The sequence below is a fragment of the Vigna unguiculata genome, chromosome 8, assembly GCF_004118075.2.
Source record: "Vigna unguiculata cultivar IT97K-499-35 chromosome 8, ASM411807v1, whole genome shotgun sequence".
NCBI classification, from domain to species: Eukaryota; Viridiplantae; Streptophyta; class Magnoliopsida; order Fabales; family Fabaceae; genus Vigna; species Vigna unguiculata.
The window spans coordinates 31,548,109-31,563,141 of NC_040286.1; the positions used below are offsets into that span (position 1 = coordinate 31,548,109).

At 32.6% G+C, this 15,033-nt stretch overlaps 2 protein-coding genes across 4 annotated transcripts; one reads left to right on the plus strand and one right to left on the minus strand.

The window, feature by feature from the left end:
• Positions 1-1,811: 1,811 nt before the first annotated feature.
• On the minus strand, positions 1,812-5,923 carry LOC114194212. 3 transcript variants are annotated; one of them, XM_028084324.1, is made up of 6 exons: positions 5,535-5,923; positions 4,840-4,933; positions 4,432-4,651; positions 3,504-3,652; positions 3,296-3,427; positions 1,829-3,194 (listed from the first exon to the last, which is right to left on the minus strand). In XM_028084324.1, the coding sequence occupies exons 1-6, from the start codon at positions 5,621-5,623 to the stop codon at positions 1,995-1,997; spliced, it is 1,884 nt and encodes a 627-aa protein (XP_027940125.1). In that variant the 5' UTR covers positions 5,624-5,923; the 3' UTR covers positions 1,829-1,994. The 3 variants fall into 3 exon arrangements, with proteins under 3 accessions (XP_027940126.1, XP_027940125.1, XP_027940124.1); XM_028084323.1 differs by having other exon boundaries at positions 3,272-3,427; XM_028084325.1 differs by lacking the exons at positions 4,432-4,651; positions 4,840-4,933; positions 5,535-5,923 and adding an exon at positions 3,868-4,425 and having other exon boundaries at positions 1,812-3,194; positions 3,272-3,427.
• LOC114194213 (tRNA threonylcarbamoyladenosine dehydratase) lies at positions 5,880-14,323 on the plus strand. Its single transcript, XM_028084326.1, has 11 exons — positions 5,880-5,984; positions 6,312-6,358; positions 7,302-7,395; positions 8,083-8,230; positions 8,824-9,036; positions 9,443-9,577; positions 11,805-11,939; positions 12,104-12,319; positions 12,893-13,017; positions 13,500-13,557; positions 14,138-14,323. The coding sequence occupies exons 1-11, from the start codon at positions 5,890-5,892 to the stop codon at positions 14,246-14,248; spliced, it is 1,377 nt and encodes a 458-aa protein (XP_027940127.1). The 5' UTR covers positions 5,880-5,889; the 3' UTR covers positions 14,249-14,323.
• The last annotated feature ends 710 nt before the right edge of the window (positions 14,324-15,033 follow it).

Below are 15,033 nucleotides of genomic sequence, written 5' to 3' on the forward strand. Positions count from 1 at the left end.
AATCAAAATATCAAATAGTTATGTAAAATATTTCACAGTTTACACAAATAAAATTTCACAACTGAAACATCTATAAAATTTTCAAACATTAATGAAATAAAGTTAAAAAAACTATAAAAAAATTTAAATTTAAAAATATTTCAAACGTCTCTTTATTAATATATTTTCTTATACACTCAAAAATATCATATTGAATAAAATCTTATAAATAAAAATTATTAAACTAATAATAATAATTTAAATTTAAACTTAAATTTTTTATTTTTTAAACTTTTGAACTTCAATCTATATTTGATACGGTATACAAATTTTATGACAATAACATTAATTATTATATTATTATAAATGTAATTCAAGTGGTAAAATTACACTTATAATAAAAACTTAGAAAATAAAAATAACTATATAGAAATAGTCAAATAATATTTTACAATATAAAAAAATGAAAAAGATAAAATTAATTAATATATCGATAAATAAATTTTAGTGACCAATAATGATTAGTAACTATGGTAACCAATTTAGATATTAATTTACAAAACTAAAAAATATTGGTTACTAAAATAGTCACTATTATGAATAAAAAATTATAATTGATCACTAAATTAGTCTTTAAAATTAGTTACTATGGTTTTGGCTATCAAAGAAAATTAGTCACTACAAATTAGCTACTTAGATTTTAGCTACTAAAATGACTTAGTTTCTAAATTGGTCTCTAATTAACTAGTGATCAGTTATAATTTTTTATTTATAATAATACTAGTGAACGACAATTTTTAATTTTATAAATTAGTATCTAAATTGGTCACTATAGTGACTAATTATTTTTTGTTTTTGTTTCTAATTAAGAATTTTCTTATAATGATATATATATATATATATATATATATATATATATATATATATATATATATATATATATATATATAATAACTTATGAGACAAGATTAATCTTTTAGAATATTAAAGTAATATTTCATCTGGATAAGTTTACACAAATCAATAATTGTGTTGTATGTTTAGGATTGATGTAAAATATACACATACTTATGTGAAGTGATTATCTATATTTTTCGTAATATATTAAAAATTAATTTAATTATTAGTAATTTGATACATATTTATAAATTGCCTTAATTTTTTGGAATTAGAATGAATTTAACTTTTAAATAAAGAAATATGCACGGCTAGTTTTAAGAGTAAATAATTGATTTTAATTGTCATTTTACTTTGAAGTATCTAAAAAGAAAAAGTAAACAGTAGAATAAAATAATGGATTAAATATATTTATAGTATTTAAATTTAGATGTAAAATTGAAATACTAAATTTCATACATTTTGATTCTCATATTTTAAAAATAATGTAATCTTTTTATCTCAAAAGTTTAAATTTTTTTACATGTTTAACGAAGTTAAACTAGGAAGATTATATTTATTATTTTTTAAATTTGAGAATTAAATTGTATTGTGTTATGTCTAAATTAATTTTATGTCTAAATTTAGGAATTATAAATATATTTAACTCATAAATAATCCTAACAAATCACGGTGTTGTGTTATGTTGCTTTGCAAGGTAAGCTTCTAGCTGCATGCTAAATACTAAGTTTACCCACATGCCATTTGATATGAAGAAAATATTTTCAAATAATCATTCCAGATGTTAGAATTACTTAAATGGAATAAATTCTAGTTAGTTGGTTCAAAATACTTTAGAACTTTTCTATAAATAAAAAGATAACGTGATATAACGATTGTTAGAGTGATAGCGGGTGGAAACAAAAGGAGAGACATGAAATGTAGAATTCATGAAATAATGACAACCAAATAGTTTAAGGTGACAAGTAATACACTATTAACATGACATTGTAGTTAATTTTCGTCCAATGATTTTGTTACCAAAGTTATAATTCTACAATTCTGCACTTAACCAGGTCTAATACAGAATTAAACATAACATTGTAGTTAATTATTACAACAACTAGTTCAGATGTAAATTAAAAAGGAAAGGATGCCTTAAATTGGTTATATGCATCTTTGTCTGCTTCAAGTTGCTGTCGAAGGGCTTTTTCTTTGGCCTCAATCTCTGCAAGATCAAAAACCAGGTCTTTAGTCTGATGAGCCCACAAGATGCTATCATTCTTCAATGTCTCCCTTTGTTTCTCGCCTTCATTTATAGCCAACTGAAAGGTCTCCCTCTCTTCCTTCAGTTTAGATAACTGTTCTTCAAGTTGTTCAATAGAAGAAGATATTTCATTGACCCTGATGTTGGCAATTGAAATGGACGTTGTGATTTGCTCTTGTGCATGTTTAGTTTCTTGCAGTTTGTGAAGAATATCTTCTTTAGCTCGGTTCAACTTGACTTTCTTTATTCCAACTGTACAAGATTCTTTGTGGTGAGCAACAGCACTGTTGAAGAAGAGTCTGAATGTCCTCATGAATGTTTGCTGGGCAAGAGAAAGTAAATTCTCATTCTTATGCAACTCTTCAAGAATAAGTAGGACTTTTGATAATTGTTCATAGTCTGTAACAAAATCACCTAAGCTGAAGGTCTGCATCAAGTCCTTTAGCTCTTTTGACAGAACATCTGTAGGGCAGCTTTGAGATTCTGGTGGTTCTGACAGAGTAGCAGATTGTGAAGTTTTGGAAGAAATGGAAACCTTCCCAGTCAGGATATTTTCAATAGCACTCAAAGGGTCATCTTCGATCATTTTGTCAATGGCTTCTACATCAAGTGGTGTGTTTCCAGAAGAGACTTCATCAGCCTTTGGGTCCATTTGATCTGGAGATTCTTCACCCTTGCTGGAAGCAACCTGCTCTTGAGCATTGGCTTGGGCAGGGTTAACTTTCTCCACCTCTTCTACAAGTCTTCCATTGAGTATTGGCTCAGCAGCATTTGTATTTTCAACAAGAGGAGCATCAACATTGACTGGAGCAGCTGCAGGAGGATCGTTATAAGGGGGTAAATCAGTAGTAGAGCTTGAAATTGCAGCAATTGGAGGCTCTCTGGGAGCACTTTTCTTTGTAGTCTTGCTCGTTTGACCAGAATACCGCTTCCGAGGTAGTCTTTTTCTTTTGTACATTACTAAGGGGTCAATATCGGAAGAGGCTTCTTTGTCATCTACTGGGGAACTCTCTTTGCCATCTACTTGGGAACTCTCTTTGCCATTGACTAGGGAACTCTCTGCAGTACGCCTCTGTTATGATAGAAATAGATGTTACAGTGATTAAGAAGAAGAGGTACTTTGACTAGTAGTGATGTAAGCAATTTTACCTTCAGTAATGCAATTATTTTTACCTTCAATAATTCCTCGGATGACGATGCTTCAGGCACATTGTCGGCAGTTCTATCTGCCACATGCTTTATTCTTTTGGACCTCCGGGGTGTTGATGGGGGGTTGGGTGTCTGGTTGATTATGAACTTGGTAGGCTGGGAGCAAGAAGAATTTCATCAGAAGCCAATGCAGTGAATTTTATGGAATTCAAAGTTTTTGGATGGCAGTTACCTTGGTTTTTCGTGGTCTTCCACGTTTTGAAGATGCCAATGCTTCATGGATGGAAGGTGAAATCTTGGATTTCATCTTTACAGAGCTGTTGTTGGATTCCACGTATTCTTGATCTTTAGGAGGATCCATCATTTCGGTTACTTTTGAAACTAGAAAGAAAATGACTTCGGTTGACTATATGATAAAAATGTTGAAATGAAATGCATGAATTATATTGGATGTGCCAAAGGGAGAAAGTTTCAGCCTTTGGATATTTAATGAAAAATGGCATAAAAGTTATTTAGGTAAATGGGAAAACTTATTCAATTCTTATTTCGTTTTTGTAAACACCAAAAAGCTCCACTTGGTGGGTGTGGAGACATACCAGCCTCGGTGAAGGGAGTATTAGGTAGTATTAGTTTTTCAGACTTCAGAAAAGGTTTTTCAAACTTCATGTCTTCAAGTCATGGCTTTGACACCAAGGTCACGATGATAAAAGTACCGTTTCTGATTAAAACACTGAAGTACCTAGGCAAATACAAGATTATGCCTTAAATAGAGCATTCGACAGAAGGGGATCCAAAGATGGAAAGAATTTCAAGATAACAAATGAGTAAGAAATTGGAAAAAGGATTTGAAAGAGTCAAGGGATCAACTCCTTTTATCTCAATAAAAAGTCCAATGAACATTGCCAATAAGAACCCAAAAAAGAGACTCCAGTCTTCTGAAAATTCTCTATCATTGATGTGACAAAAGAATTGGAGAGAGAAAAATAAGGAATTATACCTGTAATTTTAAATGAACAAGCTAGATATTATATATCTTTGCACAAAACATGTATGTATGAACAAATATCACTATCGGTAGAATGGCATGCAACTGCAACTCTCTATGATTTAGCGCACAAGAGCAAACACATACAGCTTCATTTTCTAAACCAAATTCGTACCAGATCTTGTCCTTATTTTACCACTGTCATCACTAAAATCTCTTGGAAGCGTCGACGGTGACTGATCTTGAGGCACATTTTGTGAACATTCTGGCAATTGGCGTTCTTTGTCTTGAGGTTGTTCTGTATTAGCCTTGGGAGAGTTGGTACCAGTGAGTGGCTTTGCATTGTTATTATGGTCAGTCGATGCAGTAGTATTAGTATTCCGTTTTTTCATTTCCTGCCCATAATAATCATGCCAAAAGAACAAAGGGAGGTTGAGAAACAACAAAGGGAAAAACAAACCATGTAAGAAGGTACTCTTCGATAAATCATATGATAAGAGCATCCAAAAATAAGTCAGGAGTTTTGAGAATACCACTGAGAAATGTTTAACTATTCAAGCATAAACCAACCAAATACCATTACCTCGTTATGCTCAGGAGAAGCCAGGTGTGAACGTATAGAGTCCAACATAACCACACCACATACCTGGCAAACAGGCTGCCGAAATTCATTATACCTGTAATTACATGCACACAGGAAAAGTCAAAATCATCTTAGTATAAAATAATGCATATAAGATCAAGTTCCTCACAAGCATCCATAGAAGAAGAAAATAAGAAGGCAAAGTAAATTGAGTTTCTCGCTAAGTTAAAATCAACTAGTACACATGACATTTGCTGAAACACTTTGCAATGAACTTCTCCAAAAGATAAAATGCACAACATGAAAAAGCTAATATATTCTCCCTTCTTATTTCCCTCTTCTATAAGCAGTTTATCTAAACAGGCTATAGCATACAAAATGAAACACATCTTGAGAAAGAACACTTTCAAGTTGTATACACTGTTGCATGCTCAAACATAGCTGCCAACACATTTTACCAGAAAATCAACCAAATCCATAAACGGGCATAACTCAATGCATAAGCAGAAGGTGTTTAAAGACTACTGCGCCATTCACAAGTAAAGAACAGAAAAAATAGAAAAAAAATCATGACGGTTGTGTTTGCAATTAAATCAACATAAAGTAACAAATAATCACTTCCATAAGCAAAGTTGTGAGAAGAGAAAAAAAAAGGAAAATTGAAGTTAGAGATAGATGCGTGAAGAAGTGCAAACCTCACTAGGGGGAATACAGGGTACTTCCCTTTCTTCTTAAAACTAAAGTTAACACGAGACAATGCCTTTTTCTTGACCGGAGAATCCATGTTCCTGCTCGTAAGCAGAAGAAGAATGTGGCGTAAAGGGAAAAGATTGAAAACGCAGCACACTCTGAATGGAACCCTCAACACACCCAAGAAATTGTTGAACCCTTGTTTTATATTATTGTTGTTCAAAATTTTCAATTTCCTCGAAAAAAGAGACAAGGGTCCGAATTGAAACAGGGTAATTTAACCCGACCCGGTTAATTGGACCCGAAATAAAACCTCTACAATTAGTTGTGTTTAGGGGGGTTTTAGCAAGGAAAGAGAAAATGGAGAGAGGGAAATGTTTGGCATTGGTGGGAGGAGGAGCTCTCTTGGGCTCTGTATCTACCTTCTTTCTTCTTAGGCTTCTTCAATCTCAAAAGTATGCAACTTCTTCTTTACCGTTTTATTCTTCTCTTGTTAATTATATTTGAGCTGAACTACTGTTTTTGTTTTGTATTGTCACACACAGACACGCATATATATACAATGACACTGAACTGGTCCTTTGGTTGTTGGAACCCACAAACTTAAGGGCTGGTGCTAAAACAACGTTATTGCTTACAATTTTAGACTTTGCGATAATTGAGTGTCGTAAAAGTTGATGGGTTGGTTGGATCACGTTGTTTAACTTTAGGTCATTGAGCAAAGGGATACTTTTTTTTACTGTACTTTGGATGCTACTGAATGCTTGTTTTGATGTTTGCAGAAGAGGTGTATCGCAGTGCAGTAAGAATGTTACGGCTGATTTCAATGGTAAGTGGCCTGAAAGAATAGATTTTAACCAATTTGTCTCCACTTCTTTTGTTATGATGACTCTATTTTCCTGCTTCTAAACGATAGCCTTTCATATTTGCCTAATTAAAATCTTTAATTATAAAAATTGCACATTCGCTCGCATACTCATCACTCATCAATAGTGGTGAGTTGAAGTTGCAATAAGTCACACACATGTCGATGCTTAATTTCTTGTCCTATGTTTGTTTCAGCGGAAATATAGAGGAAGGAACGGAGATATGGGGAGATAGAATTTAAATACCAAGTTTATAGTTTGTTTAGGAAGTTATTTAGTTAATGGGTTTTGCATTTTTTTTTTCTTTAATGTATAAGTAACAAACGGGGAAAAAAACTGCATTCGTAAGATAGTTTATTAAATCTTAGTTATTGTAGAACTGGTATTCCTTGTAAATGTATTAGTTTGAGTTCATCTAAGTTTCAATGTTTTTCTGGGCAAAAGTACCTTGATATTGTATTTTAGGTTTTCTAGCTAGAGCGTTTAGAGTTGAGTGTCTTTGCTCAGGGTGAGAGGTACTTTTTATACACTTTGGCTAGTTTGTTCTGTTACCCATAGATCCTAAATGTTATTATCTATCCCTTAAAGCTCATACTAAATGTAACCAATTTCAAGTACTACAAGTAGTTATTCCCGTGTTTTTTGTCTTAGATTTCAGGTAGTTTTATTGAATTCCTATGTTAATTATTAATAGACTATATAATTGACTTGTTAGATCATTTATATTCTTTTTTATAGGAAGTCAGGCTAACTACCGATACAAATGCAGACTGTATAAACCTGTTAGGAACAAGTTTCAATGTGACTAATGCTCCTATCTGCCTAAATCCTACTTTCACATCAGGAAATTAATAAGACTGCTTCTCTAAGTGTCCTTGTAAGTGTTGGACTTTGTGTCTCATGCAGGTGTTGAGGGATGCTCTATTTCTGGAAAGAAAAATGATAGGGTGGTTAACGAAGATCTTCTGAAAGATGAGATTGTTTCAGAACAGCTAACTAGGTATTGCAAGTGGTTGCCAATAAATTTAATTAGCATTTTCTCTGAACTTATTTCTGACTGTAACTCTGTTCTACACTGTTGAGTTAATTGGTAAAACATGATCTAAGTAGCACCTTCAATCTTGTTTCATTTTGACTGTGAGCTCTTTTAGCGGTCTAAGAAGGTTTAGAGCTAATGCCTCAATTACCAAAATAGCTGGACTATGCTTGGTGCTAGTTTTTACAGTTAGTGTTTGATGTTTAATATAGGTTGGTTGGACATGGCATGAAATATTTTTTCCTTGCATAGAAATTGTACACTATACATGTTGCCCCACAACTCCCACCATCATGGATAACCAATGGAATATTATTACATTGATTCTATTTTGAAAGACTACTTTTTGCCATGAAGGCGATTTTTGATTGCTTGATGTGAATTAGCTGAGATAAGAAGAAACAAAAAAAAAGGGGTTAGTTTGACTGGTAGAAGATTTCTTCTCTTTGATTTTTGGGATTACCAACACATCTCCCGCAATGCTTAAATGCCCTTTATACATTTGTTTTCATTAAATGCCCGCATATATCTATTCTACTCAACTTGATCTACATTAAGCGTACATGGATGGTACTTTCTTGATATGTATATCTTTTCTCGAACTTATGTTAATCAAATTGTTTTTGGGTGGAATGTTTATGCCGTAACTAGGAACATTCAGTTTTTTGGCTTTGAATCTCAGCAAAAAGTGACTGGATCATATGTAGTGGTCATTGGTCTTGGAGGTGTCGGTAGTCATGCTGCTACTATGCTCTTGAGATCAGGGATTGGCAAGCTTCTTCTTGTTGACTTTGACCAGGTTTTTTCTCAGATTGATTCTCTCCTTAATGTTTAATGCCATCTAGAAAACTTCGTTGCCACCAAACTCTGAAGTTTTATTTGTTTACATTGTGAAATGGATGTTATGACTCTTACATCAATGTTATTTAGAGCTTCCTTTCTTCATTTTGGCTGGAAATTCTGCATTTTATGTGCTTAAATGGTATGACTACATAATAGTCATAAGTTTTGGAATATACTACCTTAATGATAAAAGAAATGTAAATTAATCAACTATTATAGTTTAAGTAAGAAACTGGAGTTTAGATTGGAAAAAGTTTTGGGTTACTTGGTTCTTTGCTGATTAGCTATCATGAATAGTATTTTAGTAGTTACTCTATTCACGTTAAATGTCAATCTATACAAGCCTTTATTGTTAATTACTCCAGTGCATGGGTGAAGAATCTCAAGCTAAAATCCTGTTAACAATATTATTAAGCTGTATTTGGTAAAACATAGTAAAAAAAGATAAAGTAGTTCTATCTTTTGCTGTCATATTTTCCCAACTCTAGAATTTTTGTATGCATGTGCCTTCCATATAGTTTTGTACTTATTTATTTGTTAAATGAGAAGGTTTCTCTTTCATCACTAAATCGACATGCTGTTGCGACAAGAGCAGATGTTGGCATCTCGAAAGCTCAGTGCCTTAAGGAGTATTACTTATCTGTCTTTCCAGAGTGCCAAGTAGATGCTAAAGTGCTATTATATGATTCATCCACTGAAGAAGAAATTCTCTCAGGCCACCCTGACTTTGTGTTGGATTGTATTGATAACATTGATACAAAGGTATCCTCTAAAGATTACTCTCTACTTGACTGTATTGTTACAAGTTCATGCTGCCATTCTATCATGTAACATAGGTATCCCTCAATCCCCTGTTGTGAGAGGTCTTGTGATCAGGCACTAATGGTTGTTTTATATTCATAGTCTTTTACTTTTCTTTCCTTCAATTCCTTAGCTTCTAACTTGTGAAATAGAAACATTTTGGGATCCATATATGAATGTGGTCTGATGGATAATTTATATTGGTAGTACGTATGCCAATATGACTTGGTTGGCCTTGGAAAACTTGATAAAAACTGTTCTCCTATCCTGTGCTCCTTACTATTAACAATCATGCCGTTCATACTCAAATATATGTTGTCATAATATTGATCTTTCCTTGCATGGTTTGTTTTGTCATATGTCATAGGTGGCACTTCTCGCTGCATGCGTACGCAGGGGCTTGAAGGTTCTATCCGCCACTGGGGCTGGTGCCAGAGCTGATCCAACAAGAATACGCATTGCCGATCTGAGAGAGTCTACTAATGATCCATTGTCTCGAGCTGTAATGTTCCTTTATGTCTCCTTTTTATTGTATTTTCTAGAGCTTAAACCATATAAATTAGTTGTTATGGAAATTTAACACCAATTCTCATTCCCTCCGGTAGATGTGCATCCTAATATCCTAATCATCCCAATAGTGCACTAATGCATTGCTCTTCAACACCATCTGCCAATTACAATTTACTGACTTCAATGAAAAATGCGTATAGAAAGCACAGCTGAACTTGTGCGCACGAAAATTGATAATATCATTGTTAAAGACAAGTTTTTAGCATCTTGGTTACTTTAAATAATACTTTATTCTTAGGGCTCTCTTGCTGATTTTATGAACACCAGAATTTTGACATTTGACAGTAGTGGAAAGCTTTTTCATATGATCTTTCTCTTTTGGTTTTATTTCTTTCATTTCAGGATGTCTCATTTTCCATATTGTCATCTTTCATTCAAATTAACTAAAGTTAAGTATTATATTAAAATAATATTCTTGTGATTGTGGATGGTTACTGCCTGCCAGGACTTCTGAGTTGCAAAATTTGTGAATTAAGCATAATACATACGGACCTGTTTTCTTTTACTTTCTGATTAGAGAGCAACTGTTTTCGAAATGTGATTTAAGCATCTGTCCTGATAATTTTCTTGAATGGCTGGCATGGATTATCTGGATATAGTCATTACTTTCAACTGTTATTTCAAGCGTATGATTGATATTCACTTTTACGCATGTCAAACCTAAGTTATATATCTTGCTGGATCCTATTTTTTGTTCCTCTTATGAGAAAAACTTGTGTAGGCTCGAAGTTCTCTTTTGGCTCAATTACACTTTTTAATTTGGACTCTGCGGTTTTGCTCCCCTAAATTGCTCTCAAGCCAGTTAAATTCTGTTATTTTTAAATTTAAGTAAATTTACACTTGTGATTGTTTTTTTTCTTCTTAAAATATCTGAAGTCGGACTGCACTCACTCACAATTCTCTCAGAAATTGAATTATTCCTATTTTTAAACAGATGAACAGATAAACAGATAAAATTTACAGGAACTTTCTTGTAGCATTCTTCCAATCTGCTCTCTTGTTCGCACAGTGTAATCGACGGCCTCAATTAAAGTTTCTCCATTATGTACCAAATTAGGAATTGTAGGAACATATCCATATAAAGCCTCAAGAGGTGTCATCTGGGTGGTTGTGTGAAACTTTGTATTTTAATGTAGTTCAGTCATTGCCAAGTGATCTGATCTGTCCACTGTTTGAGTATACTCCCTTTACCACATCTCAAGTAAGCCTTTGATGACTTGTTAGGATCTCAGTCTATCCATCAATCTGTGATGGAAAGCTGTGGATCGTAACAACTTAACACCATATAACTGCATCAAACCTTTTAAAATGTTGTTCAAGAAGATTGTATCTCTATTTGAAATAATTTCCTCTGGCCATGCATGCAATCTCACCACTGTGTTCATGAATAACTCTGCTACTTTTACTGCACTGAATGGGTGTCCTAAAGCTATGAAATGAGCATATTTAGTGAGTCTATTAAGTACTACTAGTATGACACTCATCGCATTGGAGTTAGGCAACCTAGTCATAAAGTCCATAGATATTGACTTCCATGCTCTAGTAGGTATAGGCAGAGGTTGAAGAAGCCCTGCAGGTGACTAGTTCATTGCTTTGACACATTCCCTAATCCACCTCTTTACATCCCTTTGTAATCCTTTCCAATGAGATTGCTCCTTAATCCTTCAGTAAGTGAGTTCATTTCCAGAATGTCCAACAACGGGGAGAATCATGGAAATGACTTAGAATTTTGTTTCTTAAGCCTTGTTGAACACCTATGACCTCCTTACCTTTTCTTTTCAAACAAGGTACCATCAAAAGTGTACTGCTTATAAGGTTGTTGTGCGAGTCTATCCACCAATTTATGTAATTTTGGATTTGTCTTCCAAGACTCAGTGACTTCAGTCATTAAGGTGGATGAAAGATGTAGTATTGTAGCTAAACTTGCATTATGGCCAACCCGTGACAGTGCATCTGCTTCTTTACACTTTTTTTTTAAAACTGTTTTCAATAATCTCTCAGTAAAGGGAATCAATTCATGTGTCTACAAATACTAGCTAGATGGCAGTTATCTCAGAGCTGATTGATTTCATCTTTGAACTATGACTTTCTCTGTCCTCACTCAGTTTCTTCTTTCTAGTATTAGCTACATAACTCACACTGGAATCATATCTATGCAGGTAAGACACCGTTTGAGGAAAGATCATGGCATTGAAGGTGGTATCCCTGTGGTGTTTTCTTTAGAAAAACCCAAAGCTAAGCTGCTTCCCTTTAAGGGTCCAAGCGGAGAAGAAGAAAACCCTTCAGATTACCAGGTGAATTCATGGTTTCATTAGTTTAATCACCCTTTAGATATAAATATATATGTTTAATTGTAATAAAGATAAGCCTACAATATTTTCTACATTGTCAAACTATTGTTCTATCATGACGTTTAGTGGTGCTGGATGCATGTTTTGACTTCTCGGTCCTCTTCCAGATTATACCAGGTTTTAGGGTTCGTATCATACCTGTGCTTGGCACCATCCCTGCAATATTTGGGCAATTCATGGCATCCTATGTTGTGACAGAATTAGCAGGATTTCATGTTCAAACAGAACCTGTAGTCAATTTTGATATGGATCATTATCATACTCTTCATCAACGCCTTATCGAGCATGAGGAGTCATTGTATGGAACATCCACCGAAGTACTGGTATGAAATTTTCCTATTTCATTTTTGTTTAATTGCAAATTATTCAGTAAATGTGATATCTTGACCTCTTAAAACAATTAGGATCAGTTGCATTATTCCATCTCTATCCTGCATCAATTTTACTTTTTCAATGATCCAAAAGTGATTATAGTGGACACAATCTACTTACTTTCAGCATATTTAGAAGGTCTTTTCAAGTATTTTTTTTTTGTCAAAAACTTACTGCATACTTGCTTCTAATAACTGAGAATTACGAAGCACAGTTTTCTAAAATATCTGTCGATATTTATGTGATACTAATATCAACACCTTACCATTAAATGCTGGATCAATGTTACTTTTATTGTATTTGTAATGGGAAAACTAAAAAAAATAACTTTATTCTTCAACCTAAGAGGTCTTCTTTTGATTTACACAAAAGAAGCTTCAAGGTGGCGTCCGTGTATGAATTGCAGATTGAATTTTATGTCAATTTTTTTGTAGTTTTGACATATATATAGTAGTTTGTTTGACAAATAAAAATAAATGGAGATTTCTTCTTTTATTTATCATTTTTCTTTTTCTTTTTCATAGGTAGATGTTGAAGAAGTGATCTATATTGTTAAAGAGTTATGGAATGGAAGAAGTGCCAGAGAAAGGCATGTGAAAGATGTTGGGCGAGGAATGTGGCGATCGGTTAATGAATTAATGCTTGTTAGGTATCGTTTGGCTTATGATTTTATTTTCAGATTAACTATTTCTCACTTTCAAGCTACTTTATTTGGTTACATTTTTTCTTTCAGCTGTAAACTTGTGCCCTCTGTTGTTGCTATATCTGTTGCTTCAGTTTAAATATGCACGCTTCCTCAAGCTATTTATGGTTTTCCTCATATTCCTTTTTGTATTGAAGTGCTCTTAAAGCGCACTCCTCCATTTCTTTTCTCCATTAAAATTGTACATCTCAAAATGTTACTTTTCTCACAATATTAATTATTTGTGCTTAAATGAGTAATAAAAGTTTTAGAAACTATGGTTTGTATTGCAGTTGGAATTTACATTTTTGTCTAACATGTTGCAGTCGTATGAAATTTGACCACTTCCACGTCCTTTGTTTTTCTAGAATGATAGCAAATGTAAATCCTTTGGCTTTTCATTTGAATTTTTTATACTTATCTATTCTGTACATTTATGTTTTATTTAGGTGGGACATCACAAAACCAGCATCTGTTTCAAATCTGATTCTTTTGAAATTCAAAGAGGTATTTTAGTAATTCCATCATATTCAGCAAAAGCTTCAATGTTTTGTTGTGTTTTAAGAATCCTATTCATGGTATGGAACTGTGTCTGTATCTGTATAGTGTGTTAAATAGAGAAACCACTGTAGGGCATATCCTATTATGACAAGCTCCAATGATTCATAAAATAGCAAAAGGTGTTAGGAACAAACTCTTTGGAACACATTTTTCTCTGATTGGTTGAATTTTTTGAAAACTACAAAATCAATAGACATGGGGCATGGGGCCCTCAAAGTTGTGATTTTTAATAATTTGCAACAAATCAGAGTGTGTTCATTGAAGGTTGTCTCTCCTTGATTCTTAGTCATATTTATTAACTTCCTACTCTTTAGAAATTTTCCTTATCAGTGATCAAATTCACTAATTTGGGGCATAATGCTGTGATAAGGTAATTGAATGATTGTCATTTGTCTCCTCTGATTCACTAGCATAACAGTCAATGTAATTCTTTGCTGATATATTTTAACTCTTTTGTAATCAGAATCTTTAAACAATTTAAGTTGATGATTTTAAGTTATAACCTAATGTAGTTGTTGTTTCTCAGGTGGATGAACATGAATCACGAACATTGGATGACATAAAGGAAAATGAACCAGAATTTTACAGTAGAGTGACTGCAGTGTTAAAACGAGCTGAACTTGACTTTGGACTGTGAATCTGTCGAGGCTAGTCTTTTTGAATGATTTAAGTTTTATTTTCCTCCCGGTGACTTAAAAAATTTGAATCTTTATACCTTTTTTAACTTAGTTCTTTTATTTATAATTTTGATTCAATTTAGTTTTTTTTTATTTAAAATAAAAGAATTTGATCCCTCTTAAATTTGAAATCAGATTAATAATTAAATTTAATTATAACTTATTAATTTTAAATTTAGATTTATTTCTATAATTTTTCAAATATGATACTAACCCATTCTATCTATGGCATTCTTCAGAGTCTAATGACAAATCCGTAACCCAACACATATGAATTAATGCTTTAGAGGTTAGATGAAAAAAAATGTTATGTAATTAATTTAGATCCTAATTTATAAATTAATTATAATTTGTATTAATAATATATACTATTTTAAATATTAATAATTTTTTGTTTATCAAATGATGTTAAATTAGTCAATGCAGTGTAATGATTAATTATTTTTAGATTTTAAATTGATTATTATTTAATAATTTTCTTATAGTGTTTGATATTAATTTATAAAATTAAAATGATACTTATCATAACACGTATAATTTTCTTTTCAATGTACGTTTAGTATAATGAATATGAACTTTTAAAATCCAAGTATCCTTAATGCAGGAGTATTTAAAAAAATGAAAAAATAATGATTATATTTGTATTAAAATATTGTATAAATAATAGTTATACATTTCCTTTTCGGTATTAAACCATGAACACAAAACGAGCCACGATAATATGGATGAATACACTTCTTCACAA